This window comes from Tachysurus vachellii, chromosome 23 (assembly GCF_030014155.1).
Source record: "Tachysurus vachellii isolate PV-2020 chromosome 23, HZAU_Pvac_v1, whole genome shotgun sequence".
Classification (NCBI taxonomy): domain Eukaryota; kingdom Metazoa; phylum Chordata; class Actinopteri; order Siluriformes; family Bagridae; genus Tachysurus; species Tachysurus vachellii.
The window spans coordinates 8,834,194-8,859,491 of NC_083482.1; the positions used below are offsets into that span (position 1 = coordinate 8,834,194).

General features: G+C 36.4%; 1 protein-coding gene across 1 annotated transcript in view; it reads right to left on the reverse strand.

The window, feature by feature from the left end:
• The window catches only part of b4galnt4b (beta-1,4-N-acetyl-galactosaminyl transferase 4b), a 96,786-nt gene that overhangs the window by 61,708 nt on the left and 9,780 nt on the right, over positions 1-25,298 (reverse strand). The window contains exon 4 of the mRNA XM_060859294.1: positions 1,610-1,716. Within this exon, the coding sequence (XP_060715277.1) occupies positions 1,610-1,716 (107 nt within the window). The remainder of the gene's footprint in view (positions 1-1,609; positions 1,717-25,298) is intronic.

The window sequence follows — 25,298 nt, forward strand, 5'->3', positions numbered from 1 at the left end:
CCCGGCTTCATAAACAGCCTGTTATGATTAAAATCTTTTCTTTACTATCACTGAGTCATGTGAGTATTATTCTTCCTAAACCACATAGAGCTGAAATGTGTTTGATAATTTATAACTAAAACCAACTGACCATTTAGTGCCAAAGTACATGCAATTGTAATTTTAATTCTCTTTCCGAACGAGTCACGTCATCTCAAGCAGACTTATTAAGACAGACTTTACTTTAGTCTGCGCATTACAAGACTCAGACAAATCAATCGCAGTAAACAAACCTTGGAGTGAAGAGCGTCTGGAATACAAAGACACACAAAGCTCGATCCATTAACGTGTAAGTGAGTGACATGACTGTTGTCCTGAATGATAATGCGCTATTTTTCTATTAAGTCTGAAACATCCTTGGACCCCCATGGAGAGTGACATTATCTAGACATGAGACAAGCTTTATACAGACCTGAAGTTACTATGAATGAATGATATTTAAAAGTATTTGAATGGAAAAAGAGGTCTAGTTGTCTAGACATATCATCAGAAAGAAAAGTTTAAAGAAAACCAACAATTCCGTGTTAAAAGCAGACACTTTCTGACTGATTGAACTCAATTTATAAACTCATTTATAAAGTCCATCTACTATGCTTAGATCCATGAAGTAAATTGTTGTGAAGTGAAGTGAAGTGAAGTGAAGTGAAGTGAATTATGGAGACGTGGATTTGAGTTGAGAGGAATCAAAAGAACCATCACAAGGTAAATAATGAATAAAAACTCTAAAGCTAAATTTCTATTAAGCGGCTAACATTTGTTGGCAAGCTAGCATTGTACTGTATAGCAAAGAACAACTAGCTAGAATGTTACCTAAACACTGGGTATACTATACCATACTACTGTACTAAACTATACTATGTTACATATAGTACATCACTTTCCTTTCTGTAATATATTCACATTCTCTACCGTTACTACATATAACATAATCATCATGTTTCACTGCTACTGTATAAGTAACATTTAACAAATTGCAACATTTATCATATTCTATTACTTATTCTTATGTCTTTTTATATTCAGTATACCACCTGAATATAACTGTGTACTGATTCTTTATCCTATGTATATTAGGCATTGGCCTTATTTTTATTTGTTTGTTTGTTTGTTTGTTTGTTTAAGTAAAAACCTTTACATTTAAGAGTGTATTTATTAAGACAAATCTTACCCCTAGTGAAGTCAAAAACACTGGAAAATGGTGTGTATACAACTTAAATATACACTATATTCACTATATTCAAATAAATCCTAAAGCTAATAAGGATGTTTGTGAGTTTCCATGTGTCCATGTGGAGCTTCCATGTGTATTTCTTTTGGTATTTGTTGGCTCTTTTACCATCTTTAAGATTGGAACGTCCTTATTTATGAGTTAGATAAAAGACTCCAATACACAGAAATGGAAAAATCAATGTAATGAGCTGGAGTACAAAATGAAAAAAGAAAAAGAAAACTCAGGATGCACTTCGAGTAGCTGATACAATAAAAAAGGAACCTGAGTTTGAGTATTAAACAAGCAAATCTAAGCATTAACAATCAACATGAAAAACAGCATAAAAAGAGCATAACTCACAGGCTTTGTCTCATCTGCGCTGTCACTGGAGTCTTCTGGGTGACTTGAGGAGGAGTGAGGCAGCTTTTTCTGGCCAGAACCCAAGCCTTCTGTTTGCCTCTCCATATCTTTTGAAATAAACATAATTACCATAATCAATTTTTTAAAAAATCTTTGCTTTATAACTAAACATGAAATCCACTTAACCTTCTGACCCACAAAAAAAAAGAAAAAAATATTACCACTACTTTTGCACTACTCATCAAGCCGTTCTCAAGTAAAATAATTTATTTTGAACAAGTCTGTGGGAATTCAAACTTTAGCATATTAGCATAATGTTAGCATGTGATTAGTAAGAACAGTCTGCAGAAGTACTTTATTTTGAACAGTTTTTTATAAGATCCACCAGCAGCAAGAGTGTTTCTTTATATGTATAATGGCCATAGTACAATATACTGTAAGAGAGCATGCTAGTGAAATGGATTCCTTATCCAATATTGGTCAAACTGGTGTCAGTCCACGTTGACTAATCTGTTCTTTCTCACAGCAGTTCTGTGTGACATGCCTGAAAGCTGATAAGCTTTTAGAGGAGGACACACACAGACGAGTATGTTATGAGTCACGAGATGTGCTGAAGTCAAGAATTATCACACAAACCTCCCAGGTTTGGATGAAAATACAGAGGAAGGTAAAGAGGAGATATCATCAGATAACGCTCTAAAGGTCATATGAAATAAAATGAAAGAAAAAACCCAGGAGCAAAGAAGGATGCCACAGAAGGGAAAACGAGTGGAAGAAAGGACGGTAGAAGACGTCTGAATAGATCAACCACAAAAGCATCAGCTCAGGAAACTGAGTCAAAAGGCTAGCACATCTTAGTACAAGGTTAACACATTATCTTGCAAGGAGCAACGTGCCCATCCCATTGCATCTGGCACTTGTGTACGTGCCAGCTGCCAGATGGAAAAGGGATAAATGCCTTCTGTTTTCCCAAAATGCCTCCCATTTTAAACACAGTGTGGAGGCAGGTTATAGTGAGCGTCGATGGGGGATATAAGAGACAGATGGAGAAATGTCAGTTCGAATCTGTGGAGCTGCCCGAGAGAGATAAAACAATGGATGAACTTCAGGTTGAATTTTATCTTGTCTGTGACAGACAGATGAAAGGTTGTAACATTAACATTCATCCTCTAACCTGGAAATTTTCAATTCCATTTAATACAATTTATCCATGTAGCATTTTTGACAATGGACATTGCCGTAAAGGAGTTTTTCAGAAATATAAACAAATCAGAATAACAATGACACAAATGTTGAGGAAAAACCTCCCAAGACGATTCAAGGAAGAACCTTTAGAGACTCAGAAGGGAAGCCGTCTTAATCAGGGTTTCAATGGATAGCAAAAAATATAAATTCCTCTCTATAATTGTGTAGTAAATGTTCAAAAAATGCAATTGTGTAACCAGGAGCTTTTGAGCAACTTATGAACAGGAGCATCAGAATTTCTGAAATCATAGTTTTAACATTAAGTCTTTTCTACATCCAAAATGATTTTGGATGCAAACCACTCTCTCACTCACTCATTTTCTACCACTTATCTGAACTACCTCGGGTCACGGGGAGCCTGTGCCAGGCGTCATCGGGCATCAAGGCAGGATACACCCTGGACGGAGTGCCAACCCATCACAGGGCACACACACACTCTCATTCACTCACGCAATCACACACTACGGACAATATTCCAAAGATGCCAATCAACCTACCATGCATGTCTTTGGACCGGGGGAGGAAACCGGAGTACCCGGAGGAAACCCCCAAGGCATGGGGAGAACATGCAAACTCCACACACACAAGGAGTAGGCGGGAATCGAACCCCCAACCCTGGAGGTGTGAGGCAAACATGCTAACCGTGCCCCCCTGATGCAAACCATATAATACAAAATATATATTATGTAAATGTTGTTCTGTGAACCTGGAATACCGTAAAACATTCGGATACGGCCCTTGTCCATGTGTACAGGCATACTGAGATTTTTCAACAAGGTCACCTAGTGACATATGGTGCAGTATATGCAATAAATACCACCATTATGCAGCAGTGATTCCCTAGATATGTCTCACCAATCCAGATAGCCTGTTGGCTATCCAGGGCAAAAAAAGAGGAACTGACTAGACAGTGGAAAAAAGGTTTATGTATGTTTCTGCAGTGAAATGAAAACTGCTCATAGCAAGCAAAGCCATCTATACCTTGAAAAAAAACTCCCAGGAGCCTGTAAAGACGAGTGTCAGCATGCAAGCGACGAACTAAATGCAGCGCAGTAATGCTGACGAGGGAAATCCACCTTGAAGCTAATGGACATTATGGAGCCCTGACGTGTTCGATGAATAATGCTTATAATATAGGTAAAATTTACAAGCACCAAGGTTTTAGAGGACATGTACCTGTAGATCTGACTGATCCTGATCAAATGAGAGCACAATATAGTGATTATGTCTGACTCACAGGTAAAAATTACAAAGGAAGTAATTTCTCCATGATGGCAATATTTATTAAATACTTACAAGGTGATATTGTACACTGCTTCTTGTGTCTAGGAGGTTTACATAAAATGCACTAGAGTCTGTATATTGGAATTTGATACATATGCATTCTCAAAAATCCTCAAGGATTTTTTCCCTTTCCTTTGTGCTGTGTAAAGAGCATGCACACTGTTAAACTGGAGCATAAGAACACTTATTTTGCTGGGTCAAAATATTTGACAATATAACAAATCACAACCATTACACTCTAACAATAAGGGTCATAGAAGGAGAAAATGTTATACCCAAGCTGTTCTTGTAGTTTGATATATTTCGTTTTATCCAACTTTCTAAAACTAGCAATACAGTATTTCTGAATAATAATAATTGTGGTATTCATACATGATAAAAATATACAGTATATTTATTATGATGCTGTTACTCTAAGACATGGTAATTATCATTACCTAAATCCTGATGCCTGCTTAATTACACACTACAGATGTACAGATGTACTCTAGACAATGATTGCAAATGCTGTATCCTTATTAGTTAGACATACAGAATTATCTTTCAGTATCATGAACACCTGTAACTACTGCTAGCACAAAACAGCAACCTTGCAGTTAAACACAAGCAAAATAATGAACCAGCATGTAATCATAATAATAATAAGAATAATAAGAATAATGTAATAGCATACCAAATGTGCAATTGCCTTAATGTAAAACCCAATATTATATAAAAACACAATATTAGAAACATCAAAAGGAAACAAAGTTTTTTTTTGGACCTGGGAATTTAAAATATTTAACAAATTTTCTCTACATTTTCTCTGTGCATGCTAGTTGGTGTTAATTAACTTACCTAGCTAAGTAGCTTGGCATTTTTGTGAGTACTATATATATATTAATATATATTAAAGTTGTCTCTCTAGATTGTCTGTGTTTTAAGTTAAATGTATGCTCGTTGGTGATAACAGACATAACTAGCTAAGTACGTAGTAGCTTGTCTCATGCTCTAAAGTTAAATCTATGTTAAGCTAAGTAGCATCTCTCTAGAATCTCATGCTTTCAAGTTAAATATATGCAAATTGGTGTTAATGGTTTAACAAGATAAGTACCTTTTCATGATTGTAAGTTAAATGAATATTAGCTGGTGTTCTTGTACTCAAATTAAATTTAAGCTAGTTATTGTTCCTGACTTCACACTATAAATAGCTTGTAATTTTAAGTTAAACAGTGTTAGCTGCCATTTATTAGCCTGGTTATTTGACCCCTTGGCATCTGAAGCATAAACTGGTCAAGCATATTGATACTTTTATTTGTCCAATGTCTGTCCTGTACTTTATTTACTGTATAGTGAATCATTTTACACATGCCACTTTCTGACATTTAAATAATCCGATATTATAATTTAGAGATTGTGGTATAGTTAATCATACATTAAAAATAATCTGCGGTTAAGATAATAATTATTTGTTCGTGTGTAGGAGCTACAGGTAATCACAGCTCTGAAACAGACCTCTAGCCTGCTAAATTTCAAAAGATAAATTATCAAAAACATTAAAAGAATCTTCTTAAAGACCCAGAAAGGTTGAGAACACAATGACTCTTAACTGCTTTATCAATACAACCCCTCACTGGCAAATACACATGAGTGAAAATAAGGCTGTGCAACCGATCAGCAGTCATGCATTGTCAAATTACACCTCTTGTTAATGAAACGTATTCTACCTCAGTCAATAACATGTCGATTTTGGTGCCGGTTCAGAGAACAGTATCTCTGTCAGGTTTCCTGATAACACTCCAGTGAGCTCTTTCATCTCTTTTCACCCAATAGAATCAAATGATGCATTTGGTATGCAACTGGGTCACAGTTTTCAAAATTTCACCAGCACAAAAATGAATTCGAAAATTTAAAGTTACAGGCCTTATAATGACATGAGATATTTGCAAAGTTTCAGATCCTGTTCTATAACTGAAGGATAATTTTGTAAAATCAAATAAGGACATTTCTAAGCTGAACTGTATTCTGGCTATTTGTGATTTTTTTTTCTCATTGCTTTGGATTCTGTCATGAAAATGACTTAATAGTTATAGTAGATTTGCCCAAAGCTCAGCATATTTAATCAGATGTTACCTGCAACCATGGGGAACCACTGCTGACAAATCTCCTTCTTTACTCTAAGAAAACCACCTCTTTCTCTCAAAGATACAAAAGATTCACTTACTGAACAGAAGAGCAAAAGCAAGTACATTAATACACTCAATCCATAGCACAATTAGGAATGCTATAGTGTAAAAAAAACCATACATATATATTTATTATCATTTATTTAATTATTATTGATTTGAAATTAAAATATAGATATATTTTTTATATTTTAAATACATATATGCATTTTTATATGAATACTTAATTATAATTAAGATAGATATTCTGTATAATTGTATGATAAGCAGTCGCTGACATGAACAACTAACATGCGTTACTATATTCTGAATGATGCACTGATGAAATTTCAGAATACACGTAAACAGTAAAACCCTCTTCTATCTATCTATCTATCTATCTATCTATCTATCTATCTATCTATCTATCTATCCATCTATCTATCTATCTATCTATCTATCTATCTATCTATCTATCTACATCACATTTAAATTCTATTTAAAATAAATAACCAAATGCTAAAAACAAAATCATGTAAATAAAATGTTTTACCACCCATGAAATTCCACCCCCATGAAATTTCTTACTCATGATTTTCTAAAAAAGATTTGAAAACAGCCAAATGCCATAAATTTAGGAATGTAAAAAATAAAACCTCTATCTGTGTGCCGCAGGCAGCCCTACTAACTGAGGAATTGAATAAATCCATAGAACCCAAACAGTTCTCTCATGCTGACTTGTTGCCTGTAATTTAAATCCCAGAGATCTGATGAGCAGGTTAATAAGAGTCTTTCTGCGATTCAAGCATGTAACCTTCCACCAGAGTGACAACTCACCCTCACACAATCATTTTCTATTCAGTAAGCATTAGCACACATCCTTAACTGCTGACTGAGCTAATGACTTTAGGTTACATTTCTGGAACTTATCATATTCAAGCTCTCAAGATAATTTCCTGAAAAAAACATTTTTGTATAAGCTTCATAAACATTCCCATGATGTTAATTTCCACATTTTAACAAACCAAATACCTAGTTTTAAGGTTCAAGATTCAGTTCATTGTGCATCTGCTAACTGACACTGACTGTGGAGAGTGCTGACCACTTCCTGGTTCATGAACTTAACCATTTTTATGTATGTTTTGATATTAGCATACCACCTAATCCTAGCATTCTTTATAAAGCAACAGAAATGTGCTCTATGAGTGAGGCTTGCAATCTCATGGTCTCAAAACATGATCAAAATCCATAACAAAAAAATCCAGACAAAATCCCCAGACGTGTTCTGAAACCTTCTTGTGACCATCTAGTTTTTGTATTCTGTGCACTTTGCTCTTTATTTGTCAGCACTTTCCCCTCCTCCCTTATTCTTATTTCCAATGTTATATAGTTTGCATACTGTATTTAATGTTCTCAGTATGCACAAGTTGTGTTATGTAGCATGGCATCTCATGTGGCATCTCATTTCACTGCACTTTAATACCTGCTACAATTGCACAGGAGACCAATGAACCTTATTTACTGAATCTAGGCAATAAACGGTCATTTAAACCCATTATACAAAAGCAGTTAACCTAGGCCCCAGGTGGTCCAGCGGCAGGATCCCGCGCTCTCATTGCCGTGGCCCAGGTTCGATTCCAGCGCAGTAATGCAGTTAGCCACTAAACAGTCAACTCTCAGTGCCAGTCCTAAGCCCAGATAAAAATGAGATGGTTGTGTCAGAAAGGGCATCCGGCGTAAAACCTGTGCCAAATATAATATGCGGAACACGTGATCCGCTGTGGCGACCCCGAACAGGGAGCAGCCTGTTTTCATGTTTTCATTTTTTCATATGATGGGAAGATATAAAAAAATCCACCTTGTTTACATTCATTATCCCAGCAACTGTATTTCATATATATATTTCAGGTATTTCAGGTATATTGCAGCTAGTATTCTCAATACCAGTTAACGACATGGCTGAGAAATATCAGCCTGTTTCATGTAAACAGCTGACACAATCCTCACTGATAGACTGTATGACTGTATGATAGACTCTAAAGGAGCATTACTTCTTTATACAGTTGTACTATTTTTGATGCTGTTGCACCTGGTTTCACAAAAATCCACTTTAAGACTTCTGTAAACAACAATCTGAGGTAGATGCCAAAAAAGAAACCTTTTCTTTAAAAGGCCTTGCTAACTCGTATAACTCTGCAAAACCTGATACATTGGTAGCATTTGGTAAAAATGATAACATGCAAGAAAATCTGACTTGAAATTGAGAAACAAGGAGACCTGGAGAACTGCTGACAAAGCAAGCGATACATACTTTTTGTTCATAAGTACAAAGTATTTAATCACACTCTAGTAGTCTAGTACTCTTGGCCCATGTTCATTCTGGATATTGTGGCTCTTTCCTTGAGTCTGTGTCCTGGAGAATGGAAATGCAGCGCACTGACACAACTGATGGCCCATTTGTGAGGACAGATGGCCGAGATAGAAGGCTTCATTTGTCAATCCGGGGAAAATATCACCACAATCTCACATGCAGGGACAGAGCAAAAGTGACAGAGATTTCTGATTCTGGTGTTCGACCCTGAAGATAAGCCACACATTTAGATAATGAAGCTTGAAGCCATCTGCCTCGTTTGTCTGTTTATATTAGTATAACTGTCTTTAAGTCTTAAGCTGCCTTTGAGGTATAATTACTAATATTGATCTTTCTTGGTTCAGACACCACCATGCATTAAAAAACCTCAATGTTCAAATTAGTGTAAAGGAGACAAATAGTGCAAAAAAAAAAATAAAAAATAGCCGATATTTCAGTTTCTAGAGTAGACACACAATGCATGCATACACACACACTAAATCTTCCTTCTTTTCCAGCACAGCAGGATTGCACAGCAGTCGCAGTGAGGCAATCAGTGGAACTGGGAGTTTTCATGCTTTCATGCCTGCCATGCCTGGAAATCCATTCAAATATATGCCGAGAAAATATATAGGGTACTCTTTATAAAACAACCAGATAAAACAATTAAAACTAGTGCATTAAAACATGCCATTACATTCACTATTATTCATTCACTATTAAGTTATTATTCAATAACTTAAGGTCCTGTGCTTCTACAAGCATCAATGCATTACGTTTCATCCTATGGGGAACAGATATAAGGTAGTAAAAATGTGTCTCCAGGATGTTTTTCACTCAAAGTGGAATAAAGGTTTTCAGAAAGGCATTGAATGACATCAAGCACTTTGCTATCACCTAGCCATTCAGGCCACAGTTCAAGGGGAAAGTGAATAGAATCAAAATGGAGGGTAGAGCACTGATCTTGTGATTGAGTCTAATGAACTAAAGATATTGTAAATTGCAAATTGTATGCTAGCTGGTTCACACATCTGCTGCTTATTCTAAAGGATATTTTTAGCTCCATAGTCCCAGATTATTATTTTTTTGGCCACAGAACGTACTAAAGGTAACACATGATCCAAAACCTACCACTAGAACTGCACGATATTGTGAAAAAAAAAAGTTCTATTCAAAATCATCCTTGTGTTTTGGAATGATATGTGATTAAAGCAGTAAAATTGAAGCCATGTGTTTTCTTATTCACTTTAGATTCCTTTCACATTATAAAGACACATTGATTACCTATTTTTGAGTTCCTGAATTGGATTAATTATTGTTTTCACCTTGTAGTGTTTATAACTTCTGAAAATGCTGACATATGAATGTCACCTTCTCCTATATGGTGGAAACTATTATGAATTTTTTTCTCAATTAAGAATGTTGTAAATATTTGACTGCTTTGTATAATAAAAATAGATTTTGAAATACAAGAGTTTGTGGTTTGCAAGAACACATGTTTATATTCATTGAAGAAGACCATTGGATGTTGGAATAAACAACAACCAAAAACTGCTGTTTTCTGTTATTTCTGCATTTCACTGTAAACAGGACTCTTTTGGGAAACTGAAAATACAAAACTGTTTCATATCTCATATTTACCCATGTTAATGTGCACTAAGCCTGAAGTCCACACATTTATTGCATCTCTGAATTGATGTTCCGCAACATACAGAATATTTTTCATGCTTTATTCAAGAATATATAACATTACATATATAACATTACAGATAGATTACAATATTTCTTTTCTTAAAAGATAATGACAAACATATTTGGGCTAAATGCAAAGCAGAAAACAGATATATAAACAAATCAAATAAATAAATACAGCTACTTACTGCACTTCACTCATTTTTGGAAATATCTAAAATATTAGAAAAGTATTTGCGTCTTTAAACAAACATTTAATTATGTTTAATCGTTGTTGGGGTTTTTTTTTCCAAGACAAATCCCATTTCTGATTACCTATACATTACCCCTGCAGTCTATATAATTACATATGATTATACATAATTGAACCACTTCATTCTACTTGGGAATCCATATTTAAGAATTAGTGACAAGCACAGCATTAACTCTGCTATTATTATTGTAGAAACACAGTAATAATGAACCCTCAAACCATGATACAGCCCTGAAGAGGTGAGTGCACTTGCTCCTTTCTGTGTCCTTGCTGAGTGAAACACCAGCTCGTGCAGCGGTGTTGAGACATTATAACCATATGTCATGTCTCTGTCCTGTAGCTCGCCACATCTGTGCTGCCAGAGGAAAGTGGACAGTGATGGAGAAGATTTCCCCTGCTCTCGCTGACTCAGGAAAGCATTCACCATCTCAAATTGGAAAAGAGAGCTGTATTTCCTTAGAAGTGCGTTCTCAAGCCATAGAAATAACAATGATGACCAGTTTTAGCTCTGCATGTGTGGATGTGAGCGCTTTTAAAAGAGTGTAGTTATTATTAAAATCAGTCAAATCTATGGCACAGCAAGAGTGCAGTCTGTAAGGTCTAAATCAATTTGCTGGTAGCTGTTCAGCGTGATATATAACCGGGGCAGAGGCAATTGTGGGATCATAGGTTTATAATATACACATCCATCTATTAAATATAGGGTACAACAGTTCAGTAGTTTAAAGGTCACCCCTAAAAGATTCATTCCTATTCCATTATACCTGTAAACCAACTAGTATTGTATCTGTATCTCTTTTAATGCTCCAGTCTTGTTCATACAGTTATCATTTTTCTGTGTCCATTTTGACCTGTCAGGCCATACTGTATTTTCTAATGAATCTTTCTAAAAATGTAGCCTATAAACAAACTAGTAGCCTTTTTTAAAATCCACTGAGACCATGACCAGGCAGTTCTAAGGATGAATGAATGAACATTGTAAATGCATCGCTGTAAATGCATCAGTCAGGTTGACCACTAACTTGCACCCAAAAGCTTCATGAAAATAAATCTAGTTCCAACCACAGCATTTGGAAAAACAAAAACAGTAAGAATGTCACTATTCATATGTGCCTCCTATTCATATTTCTATCCGTTTAGTACATCCATTATAGACAATTGCCGATCACGCTTCATGTTACTCCTGCTGAATAGTAAGGACTTTTCTATTCAGTCACACACAAACACACACACACACACTCATGGTTATTCAATGTCTTTGTGAAGTCTTGGTGATTCATGTAATTTCTGAGATATATGTCTGATCATGTCTGACCCTTTAAAAAATATCTTGTCTTGCTTCGTAACTGCTCTTCAGATTTGACCTTTGATTCTGTTTACACTGTGGATTATTGTGGATTATTGCGTATGAACCCAATGATTTCTGGATTTTCAAACTGTTGTCTAAAATCCTTAATTCTTAACAACATACTGTATAAATATTTCATTAATTCCCTAATACAAACCAGTAACAGAATATTTTCCTGTCAATATGTCTCTGAAGAAGTCTAACGTGTTTGCATATTAACCTGCAGTAATCTGTCTTGGTTACTTAGGAACAGGAGTGGCGACTGCTAGGAAATTAATTTAATTTGTCAATGCAATCTGACCCAATTTCAGGGGCTCTCACACAAGTAAACAGCTGTGCTGACATCCCATGCTGTAGATCTCATTACCATCTCCTGGTAATTGGAATAGTAGAGGGTAATTACATTTTTGTTTGAGTGTGCTGTGAGAGTTTGTGCACAGGCCTTTGCTGTTTTCCCTGGCAAGGTCTGATAATAATTAATAAGTACGTATTTGGATCGAGCATTGAAAAGTCATTTTGTTGGAATATTACCAAAGTTTGATAAGTCACTTTGTAAGACAGTTTGCAATGCACCTGGTGATAGCTAGATGTTCAAGAAACAATAAGGCACTAGATTAATATAAGTATATTATCGACTGCCATAAAATATTGAATTTGTGGTATACGGTTGTCTTTTTTAAACCAAATATTTATTTTATTTATTTTATTTTACATATGTTTTATGTCCAGCATTTAGCACGTGAAAACAAATAAGCAGCAACCTGTTAGCAAGCATCTATGAAATATACAGGTCTTAAGACAAGTAGTGCAAAAATGACATCTTAAAGCATTAATATAATCTAGGAGGAATATATCTTCCAAGAAAATGGTAATCTATATAATGAATTTGTATGAAACGTTGGAAGCTAGTAAACTAAATTAAATTTAGTTGAATGCTAGTAAACTAGCTCACATGTGTCATGCACAAATACAGTCTTGATAAGCATTGTCATTCTCAGCAATTTGATTTAAAACAGATTTCAAACATAATCAAAATATAACAACAATCATTTTGCACTCGAGTCTCCATTATTGAACGTTTGATGGCTCCAGCAAGAAGGAATTCATGTTAAAGCTATAATGAATTCAGAAATTATGCAAATGCTAATATGGATAAGTTGCTCAAAACCTCTTGGTTACACAATTGCACTTGACTATATAGTGTACAGATACTATGTGTTGTCACCCAGATCATAAAGGGTTCCCTTTGGTATCTGGTTCTTCTCTAGGTTCTTTACTCATATCGTCTCAGGGAGTTTTTCCTTGCTCATTTGGGCTAAATATATAAATTATAAATAAATTTGGGCATATATTTATAAATTATAAATAAATTAATTTAAATTTTAACCTTTATCATTTTTATACAAGATTTGGAAGCTGCTTTGTGATAATGTTCATTGTTAAATGCACTATACAAATAAAATTGAACAGAACTGAATTTATAGCTATATATTTATCCCTATAGCTACCTAGATGTTTTAGCATTATTTATGTATTGGAAGTAATGAGAACACCTCATTTAAAAATATATTAATAAAATATTTACAGTTTGTGATGTTTGACAGTATGCTGGTGTCCAGGAATATTTCCAGATTACTCCCATCTACAAAAAAAACATACTGACAGGGTGTACTGGCTGTACTAGATTACAGTATATACATGATGAACAAATGTACAGTATGAATGTGTGTGTATGTGTGTGCGTTTGTGTGTGTACAGTGCCCTTCTATAGGTCAACCCATCCATTCAGCATCCCACCCATTTTTGAGTGTACTTAGTAGTACTAAACAGTACTTTAACACTAAATACCAACAATCAAAAAACCAACACAACTCCACATTTTCTACATGAATTAAAAAAATCCAAGGCCTGAGGCCTGATCTATTTTCATCTCAGCCCTAGCAGGTACATATGCTTTATTTTAGCTGCGTGTGCTAAGTCATCATCAGTGAAGTGAAGCTTATTAGAAGTGTGAAACAGGAGCAGGTAAAAAAGGAGAATAAAGGCTGTTCCCTTAGGGGTGTCAAGCTGACTCACGTCAACACATTTTGACACCTGCTGTCTGTGCTGAGTTCAGTCGAGCTCATCGGCTTCTGCCAGATGAGAAAACGACAGACACAGAGCACAAAGATCATCACTGAGAGATGGGACGAGAGACAAATGTGGCCTTCAATCAATGTCTTACATTCTTTTTCCCTGTCTGTGTGTCTATGACTACTATATAAAGACATAGAGCTCACCGTGCAGAGAAAAGGCGAGCTTCGGGATGATGTGATTCGTCTTAAGCATACAATATGGAGAGAAGACGAGACAGTTACGTTTCCATTTCAAATGTGGCAAATGAATAAAACATTAATTGAAGTGAATATCCCATTAAAAAAACACTGGGTAGAATGTTGACTTATGCAAGATTCAATTGTGAATAAAGCACCAAAATATTACATTTGCATATTTGTGGTATTTTTTGTGACTTTCTGCTCAGCTGTAAACTGAATTGTAAAGAGAATTGGGTGTAGAATAAATACCTTATAAAGAGGTGTAGTTATGTTTGCTTTAGTAATATTATTATAATATATATAATATATTTTTTTAGCAAAAAGGCACAAATTCACACGCTGACATGAGTGCATGATTTTGGTATTTACCCATAGCAGTGTTGCTACTGATAACAAACTAAAAAACCTACTTAGTATTTAATCAATCAGAGATTTTTATTTAGCTCTGGTGATCTTTCCTTAATTTCCTATTGGACTTGAAAAGTGGTCACATGCAGTCACATGCACATCTATTCTCATTCTTTATAAAAAAAAAAGAAGCTAGTTGAATAAATGATGCACATTAGCTAGCTGCGGCTAACTAACTCAGTTAGTTATTACATATCAAATAAGAAAATCTTCTCATCAGCTTTTGTATAATTGTACATAAAATATATACCAGATTATGAGCTATTATTTTTTTATCAGCTAGCATTGTAAACATTTTTTCCTCTTCATTTAAGTTTAAGGAGTTCATCACCAACAGAACAGAGCAGAAACCATGCTGAAGCTTTTTAGCAGCTTTGTGCTTCTGTGTGTTTTCTGCATGGTTTTGATCATTAATCATAAAGTTTAACATCCAGATCACTGCTATTCTGGTGCAGCTGTTTTTTAGAGCAACAACAACACTAAGCTTATGTCATACGGTATCACATCATGGTGATATGTTTGTGTAGCACCAATAGATGATACAGGAATGGGCATTAAGGCATCACTGATTCTCTTGATCTTCTTGTACAGATGTTCCTCTAATATTTTCAACCCACCATTATCACAACTGTTATATTTATCACTGAGCTATTATACGAATTAACCTGTTTGACTGGTCACCTAAATTGCATAAGTTGAAAAAAAAATGTAAAAAGTGATGTACGGCTCAAATAAATTACCAAAATATTATTGCAAATATTTTTTGTTATGTATATATTTACAAATTCTTATATTTTTGATATACATTTATTATATACAAGCAACGTAACAAATGTTTAGATAGTTTATAGATTTAAAAATAGCGTAAAGATTATTAATTTTTGTGTTTGTTTGCAATTTTTTTCCTGTAAAAAGTTCCTTATCTTAACTACACACATTTAGTGTACTAATAAAATCATCATCCATATAATGGTATATTTGTCTAAATATTTAATGAGCTTTGATTCTTTATCTATTGGGTTCTGTGAATACCGACTGGTAACTTTTTAGTAGTGATGTATTTGTTACAGAAACAATATTCAGCCTACTAATATATGATAATTAGTAATTGGCCACAGCAGGCTATTGATGGTGAAAAAAATATTGTAACAGAAAATACAAACTGTAAGGAACAAAGTAGATTAAATGTAATATATTTTTTAAATACCACACCATATTTTCTGCCACAATCAGAAGAGATTGAGAATGAAAGGAAAATTGGTTCCACCCATCCAATTGACTCAGCTATTATACCTCTATGTTATATTACATCTTATCTAGCTATCACTCAAAAATCTAGCCATTCTTCCATCACTGTGTCTATACAGTATACAAGCACAGTATTCAATGTTGGATTCGAGTACTTTTCTGGTCCTGACGCAGCCTTTTTATCTGCATGACTTTCTGTATATCAGCATAGTCCATGTCTATATGACTTAAAAATTCAAATGTTCTAAAAAGACATTTCCTTTAAAGTTCAATAACATTTTTTATACAAATGCAACAGCTTCAGATATCCAGCTCCACTCTCAATGTAATTTCAGATTTCTTTTATTCATGAAGAGTTTGAAGAAGTTTAGTGGTAATTATTATGAGGTCTTTTGTTTAGACTACAGCTCACGACTACAGCTCATGCTTCCTCCTCTCAGGCATGTTGGTCTGCTTTGGATCCTGCTATGAACTTTCTGAACGGCATTGAAAAGTCATTTCCAAAATGCCACAGCAGAACTCTGTACGCTGACCAACTGAGCCAAAGAAGATTGCTTTGTACTGTTTGTACCAATAGCTTATGATTTCATGGCATCAATTTATAAAAGTGCATTTGTGTTTATACAGTGATGCCTCGAGATACGAGTGCTTTAACATACGAATTTTTTGAGATACGAGCTGTGATTCGACCAACTTTTTGCCGTGAGATACGAGCAAATTTTTGAGATATGAGCATCCGAGCCGCCGCCGCCGAAACAAAGATCCCCAACAACCACGTGTGCTCTGTTTCCCCGCCTCAGCTTCCCGCGTCTCACTCGGTTAAAGCCGCCTTTCCATTGCACACGACAAACGACGGCCGATAAACAGGAAGTCATTAATTTCCTATGGAGAGTCGCAAAGGCGCTGCGTGAGGTGCCGACCGTCTGCGGATCCGTAATTTTCGGATCCGTTTTGAGCGTTGGATCCGTTATAAAATTTTAACTTGTGCGACTACACAGCATCTGATATGCCGACCGGACAGGTTTTTATTAAAACGACCGGCAGATGTTAGTGAGGAAAGAATGACAAAAAAGGCAAAAACAAGTGAAGAGAAAAGCGATGAAGAAAATTAAGCAAAATTAATGTAAAGAAAACAGATATTGTAGCAATTAAGTTCAGTTAAGTTAAGACAATTTCAGTTAAGTTCGTTAATTTTAGTGAAGTTTAGTTAAGTTCCATTTAAGTGTAAAGTAGCATTAAGAGTGTACAGGAGCGAGTAAGTGAACGAAAGTGAAAGTGTAATTCCTCCTAACTCCTCCTCCTGTTTACTCCTCCGCCTGTTTACTCCTCCCTCAACCTCCGTGCGCATCTTCCGTAAAGTAAAACCAGTTAATTTTTTTAACATTCTCTTTTATTACTGTAAAATTTTTTACTATTATTTAAACGGGGAAAATTGCTTTGAGATACGAGCAATTTGAGATACGAGCAAAGTCACGGAACAAATTAAACTCGTATCTCGAGGTATTACTGTACACCAAATCCACAGAGACAAATAGTTCTAAAGCTGATTGCAAACGTTTGTCTACTTTTAAGACTGAAGAACAATTACGGGTTCAATATTTGACCAGTATGTTTCACAGACCATTGTTTGTTTATTATCATAAATAACAAAAAATGTTGAATTTTCCAAGCTTATTGACAATTTTGTTAACTTTATAAAATTGCCTTAAGATAAGCATGTTGGCTTAGTGATGATCATGTTTACCTTGCACTTCTAGGGTTGGGGGTTTGATTCCTATTTGTGTGTTCTGTGTGTGTTTGTGGGAACCCCAAATTGCAGTGGTTTCCAGTCCAAAGACATGCATCTCTAAATTTGTCCTGTGTGTGATTCTGCCCTGTGAGAGTTTGTCATCCCATCCAGGGTGTCCTCTGCCTTGTGCCCCAAGTCTCCTGAGATTAAACTCCAGGTATCCTGTGACCTTGTGCAGGAAAGGTTGTATAGAAAACAGATAAATATTGACTTGAACAGACCATATTTTAATGGTCATGCTAAGCATTTTTTGTGTTATTATATTATTATTATATTATATTCATTCATTCATCTTCTACCGCTTATCCGAACTACCTCGGGTCACGGGGAGCCTGTGCCTATCTCAGGCGTCATTGGGCATCAAGGCAGGATACACCCTGGACGGAGTGACAACCCATCGCAGGGCACACACACTCTCATTCACTCACGCAATCACACACTACGGACAATTTTCCAATGTCTTTGGACCGGGGGAGGAAACCGGAGTACCCGGAGGAAACCCCAGAGGCACGGGGAGAACATGCAAACTCCACACACACAAGGCGGAGGCGGGAATTGAAACCCCAACAATGGAAGTGTGAGGCGAACGTGCTAACCACTAAGCCACCGTGCCCCCATTATATATATATATATATATATATATATATATATATATATATATATATATATATATATATATATATATATATATATTTTTTTTTTTTTTTTTTTTTATTAAAATATTAATGTTGACTTATGTTTGTGATATAATACTACTAATAATAATAATAATCATACTAATAATCATATTCGGAATCATAATCATAATAACCATAATAATAAGGTTTCATTTCACAGTGTTACTGTTTCTGTGATTAACCAACCCTTTCTACAATCCCTCCTTTTAGGAACCTCTAAAAGCTGAAAGTGTTCCTATGTGAATATCACTGCAGATTAAAACCTAGTAGAAACCTTGGTGCTGGGAGAGTAAACTGCAAGAAGGGAATATAAATATTTATAAATGAATACATGCATATTTAGATACATCTATTTGAACAAATCTAAGATTGCTTTGGGTCTCTCAGCAGGGTGGAGGACATTGTAGTGTGGAGGAAGATGAGTGATGAAGAAAGGAACTAAGGAAGATGAGACAGGCGGTAATCATGATAAATAGTCAAAGAGAGAGAATGAGAGAGAGAGAGAAAAAAAAAACCTGGGAGGAGAAGAAGAAGAATAACAGCAATAACACCAAGAAGTACTAGAAGTAAAAGAATGAGCAAGGTAAGTAAAAGAAAGTAAGGAAAAGAGAGAAAGCAAACAAGAAGCTGTTAGAGGTAGGAAGAAAGAGAAAAGATAAAACAGGAAAAGTGGAAAAGGGGTGAGAGATAGACAGGATAGAGGAAAGAAAAGTGGAAAATAATAAGGGCAGAATATGAATGAGAGACAGGAAAAGGCACAAATAAAAAGGAAGGCAACGAGAAAGATGGGAAGAAGGAAAGAGGGTGAGAGAAAACTGAGAGAGAGAGAGAGAGAGAGAGAGAGAGAGAGAGAGAGATATTGATTGATGAAAGAGGAGGAGCAAGTCTAAGACTGCTTTTGGACATAGACTGCTACTTGGAGTATGAAGGATGATGAGTGATGAAGAAAGAGCCAGGGGGAAGATGCGACAGACAGTAAGGAAGATAAGGAGAGATTGGGAGAGAAGGTGAGAGACAGAAAGAGATAGGAAGAAAATGGGAAAGTGTATGAGAGCAAAAATAGAGAGAGGGACATAATAATAAAAGATGGATGATGTGGAAGAGTCCAGTTGACAAATTGCACCCTCAACCTCAGAGTCCTGATGAGTATTTAATTGGCCAAAGCTGGTTTGATGCAGACTGATGCTTCGCACTGTGGACACTCACTCACTCTTTCTCTCACAGGCACACACACATAGACACACACACACAGACCTCATCTGTTTTTCTGAACAAACAGGCTGCTTCGAAAACACATCCACCAACGAGCCACAAACAAATTAGGAAATATGGATGGCTCAGTGCATTAAACATCTGCTTCTTAAAATACCATTGTATTCAGAAATAAACAGCGTGTACGCCGTATCCAGAGTCATTTCTGTTCTTGTCCTATTTGACTAAATATTGTCCATCAATAGCTGTATATTGTATCTCAACCAAACTGGACAGAGAATTGTGGGAAAACTTTTTAGTTTAATATGTAAATAAATAAATAAATAAATAAATAAATAAATAAATAAAGTCCCCATAATATTGTCTGTTGTATAGCATGACCTTAGTCTTATAAGGTTCAGAAGACTAAATGGTAGGAAAAAAGAGAAGAAAAACACTTTTTGAGTGGGAATCTTTTTCTGTAGAGACCAATTAAGTCTGAAATAATGTGAGATTAACATAAACAGCTGCTAAAAATATGGCAGGTAAAACTGCCATGAACTGGAAAAGATTACAACATGAATAGAGATGTTACCAATGCAGCGTTTTATTGTAATTAAATCATACTTAATATAAAAAAAATGTAAAATAGAAAAATAAAAAAAACTGTTTAAAGCAGCAACAGGAGTGATATTTTACATATTTTACTGATACAGCTGGATTTCCTATGCACATGTAAATAAAAGTAAACCAGAACAAAGGTTATTACTTCTCCTGAATCCTGTATTCAGAATATAACATTCTATGTGTGTTCTTGTCCTTTCGACTGCTCCCTGTTTGGGGTAACCAAAGCGGGCAATCCGATCTGTGCTGAACATACACACGCACATCATCTGTATGGACTGCACAGACCTACACCAAATACACACACATGTAATATACATCCATCAACCTGTTTACATGCTGCTTACATCCATCAAACTGTTTACATGCTGTTTTGCACACTTTTTTACTTTTTTGCTCTTTGCACACACTGTCTAATCATTTCCGTCGTTTTGCACATACTGTACAATATTTCAGTCGTTTGCTGTTTTTGCACAATCCTATACAGTATCTCAGGGACCTGCTGCTAAGAAACTGTTTTCACTCTAGTATTACTGCACGCAATATTGTCTGAACATACAGTATTTACAGTATGGTCGGCGCTGTTTCTGTTTATTGTCTTTTGTGTATTGTCTTTTTTGTATTTTTTGTATTGTCTTGTAACTTGTGTATTGTCCTGCACTGTTTGCACCAGGTTGCACAGTTGCACTTTATGTGGCTAGGACTACTTACTAAGTCCTTATAGCCCGGTCTTTGTTTTATGTAACATCATGATCCTGGAGAAACGTTCTCTCATTTCACTGTGTACTGCAAACGGTATATATGGTTGAAATGACAATAAATGCTTCTTGACGTAACTTGACTTGATCTGCATATTTTAGTTCAGCACAGGTTTTAATGCCAGATGCCCTAATGCAATCCTCCCATTTTGTCCAGGCTTTAGACAGCACTGAGTTAATCCATCAGTGACAGTATCAGGTATGGAACCCGGGCTGCGACAGTGACTGTAGCATCTTGCTGCTGGACTACCAGGGAAATATATCAATATATATTACATACATAAAATTACATAGTGCATTATAAACAAAAACAATAACCCATTTTAAATTGTATGAATTCATAATGTCAGGTTATAAACTACAATCCAATGTGTGTACACAAAGTTACAGCAAAGGCTCCAGGTAATATTGTACCTCAAACCTGGTGAATTCTCCATTCTCATTTTCCAGTAAGTATTCGTAAACCTTCAATAATAGCATGGCTCTGACCATTCATTCATTCATTTTCTACCGCTTATCCGAACTACCTCGGGTCACTGGGAGCCTGTGCCTATCTCAGGCGTCATCGGGCATCAAGGCAGGATACACCCTGGACGGAGTGCCAACCCATCGCAGGGCACACACACACTCTCATTCACACACTAGGGACAATTTTCCAGAGATGCTAATCAACCTACCATGCATGTCTTTGGACCGGGGGAGGAAACCAGAGTACCCGGAGGAAACCCCCGAGGCACGGGGAGAACATGCAAACTCCACACACACAAGGTGGAGGCGGGAATCAAACCCCGACCCTGGAGGTGTGAGGCGAACGCGCTAACCACTAAGCCACCGTGCCCCCTGGCTCTGACCAATCACATCTTATATTAATGAATACATTCGAATATGTATAAGACCCCTTTATCACCTTAGACCCTTAACAGACTTTAAACTGCCCGCTGACGTGCCCTCTAAGGTGCTAAGTATCTGACAGGAAGCATCACAGCCTGGATTGACACCAAGCAACACAGGCAGATCTCCAGAGGGTGGTGCGATCAGCTGAGCACACCATCCACACTGAGCACCCTGACCTGCAGTTTATCTACAGCAAGCGATATTGGACCAAGGCCTGGAAGATAGTGAAGAAACTCAATCATCTGAACAATGAACACTTCTCTCTGTTACAGTCAGGGAATTGCTTCCGCTCCCTGAAGACAAACACTAGCAGTTTAGTCTGAATCAGAGCATGGTTTACATGAAAAATTGGTGATATGAAAGCTGTCAAATGTATTGAGAAGTGCATCATGGTTCCGAACTTGAGACTTCCTGTAGCAGGACGTGTGGTTCAGTTGTTCTGAAATTCCTGTGAATGTGAACGCAACTCATAAGTCACATCCTCACACTCAAAGTAAAGTAACCTGCGTGTGTGTTCTGGCTGACATTTTTAGTTTCCACAACATACACACACCATGATGGGCAGAGAAAAGTTGTGTGACACACAAGATAAAATGCCTAACCATACATAATAGCACTAACATAATAATAATATAATAAAAAAACATGGTCAAGTTGTGTTCTCTGTAATCTCGCATTTACAATATGATGAGGTGAAAGAATCAAATGAGTCTAAAACCCGACCAACGCTGGAGTAGGCACTAAGAACAATACACTCAGATTTGGACTGCAGCGGTCATGCCCAGTGTGAAAACCATCAGAGAGGAGGAGGAGGACTTTCTTCCCACAGGCCACTCAGAGCTACAACCAGCACAGCAAACTAGACTAGGACTAGATCTTAGACTTGCTACCCACTGCCTCAGCCTGATTTTGCACGACATATATTGCACACTAATGCACATGTACAGTACAACTTCTGCCACTGATCTTGCATTTTTATATTATATGTTTCTTTTTCTTTCAAATGTTCTACCTGTATAGAAGTCAGAAATAAAATCTGTTCCTTTCACCATGTGAGAGGATTCACGAGACAGGACTTTGTACTTTTTATTATAAAAGAAAGAAAGACGAAAAAAAGAATGAGAGAATGAATCGATATATCATCAGAGGAACTAACTTGTTTTGCACAAGATTAAATGTAACTACAATTATGATAAGCCAATATTAATTATACTAAAAATTGTAATGCTTAGCGCATCGTGGTATAGGGAGAATAAATGACTTGTGGAAATGGTGTTTACAGAAAACAACACACCTCGTTATGTTTTTTCCGGACATAATAAATTCTTGGTTTCTCATATTGTACGTGGGCTACGGAGCTTATAAAGGTTTAACAGACTTTAAAGCTTTATCACTTTTGAAACGTTTTTAAGACAATGCCGGGTGATCTTTTAAAGGAACGTTATAACACACAGAGTAGCCTGACACATTATGCATGCTATATAACATGCTATAAACATATTCATGTTGCACTATTAATATTAATACACAATGCATTGACACTGTTACTGAATGCATTAAAACTGGCACAGATCCACAATCCACCCACATGGAACATTACAACACTGAAACAAACTGCACCTGCACTCGTTCATCACTACACGCTTTCAATAGCGAGCGCTGAACGCTGTTATCAAAGCTGCGCACGGGAGTCAACACACAGAACCGTCCATTATAGAAAAAGCTTCCATCTACTTAGGATTCAGTCCATGCTTCAGAAAAAAAAAGAGACTGAAAAGGAAAAACTGTGCTTATAGATTTGTAGAGACAAGACACAGCCATTTCATGAATTGACTTAATGCTATGCGGTGTTTCTGTAAGCCACATCAGGGGAAAGGCGTGCTGGGAAAAATGCACGCTTTTTCAAAGCTAATTCACGACATTCACAGGAAGAATTGAAGCTGAGATGCTGAGATGGTTCAATACAATACAATACAATAGAGCATTAGACGCTGTTAGGGCTGTGTATTATAGTAGCTTTTTTCTGAAGTTTAAACCTGCTCCACTGAAGATCTAATCTCTGCAATTATGTGTGTAGCCCCCTGTTACAACCGCAGGTGTTGTATATTTTTCTGGGCCATGATGGCTTAATGCATACATAAGGGACAAAAAAGAGACAGAAAGAAGACACAGAGCCAGAGAGAGAGAGAAAGGAGAGAGAGAGAGAGATTGGGGGAGCAAACCTGCTAACTGGTCCATACAGCTGGCATTAGCAGGGCGGACTGGCAGATGGATAAGTCACGGGCTGTTTTCCCTTCTGTTACCAAAACGACTCACATTTAGAAAACCCTGTTGGTGCTTAAGTTATTTAGGGTTTTTTTTTCAACCTTTTTTTAAATTAAAGAAAATTAAGAATTATTTTAATATACGTTATGGTCTTCCTCAGATGTCCAAGTCCAAGTATATTACTAATGAATGGGGTAATACTTTGCAAGGTCACTTAAAGACCAAGTTAGCACCAAATAAGCACCTTGGTTCTTTTGAGGGAGGTTAAAACCAATAAAGCAATGAAAGCACAAGATACAGAAACTTCCTGTATATATGAGTAATGAATTCAAAATAGGGGGCACGGTGGCTTAGTGGTTAGCATGTTTGCCTCACACCTCCAGGGTTGGGGGTTTGATTCCCGCCTCCGCCTTGTGTGTGTGGAGGTTGCATGTTCTCCCCGTGCCTCGGGGGTTTCCTCCGGGTACTCCGGTTTCCAAAGACATGCATGGTAGGTTGACTGGCATCTCTGTAAAATTGTCCGTAGTGTGTGAGTGCGTGAGTGAATGAGAGTGTGTCTGTGCCTGCGATGGGTTGGCACTCCGTCCAGGGTGTATCCTGCCTTGATGCCCGATGACGCCTGAGATAGGCACAGGCTCCCCGTGACCCGAGGTTGTTCGGATAAGCGGTAGAAAATGAGTGAGATACTTTTGCATGCAACCTACCTGCACTTATCAGTTACAATAATAAGTTGCATAGAAACATATCAAACATTCAGTCGAATGCATTCTACTACCTTTTAAAACAAGTGAGCATATTTCATGTGAAAAGTTTGTGATTTGTTTCTGAGCCTCAAACATTTACAGCCTAAGGACTCAGTGATTTTTAAAACTACACACTCACAAGTAGTTAAGACAATGGTTTAATTGAATCTAAAATTGGCAATGAAGATTGGAGTTAATGTTTCATGTTTTATGGTGTATGTCGTTAAAAGTACAAAATATACATCTGGGATTCAATAAGACTAAAAATAGATAAAACATTTCTTAGAAGTATTTGTGGTTAAATCCTATTCAAAATGTCACCTAGGGAGAATTCAAGTAAATGTTTCATACTTTGATATGCAATGCATGCTTGTGAAGGTATATGAGCAGGTAGCAGGTGCTGTAGATATGACACATGCAAATGTTTTTCTTCTGTTAGCCTTGATTGAAATTTTACATTA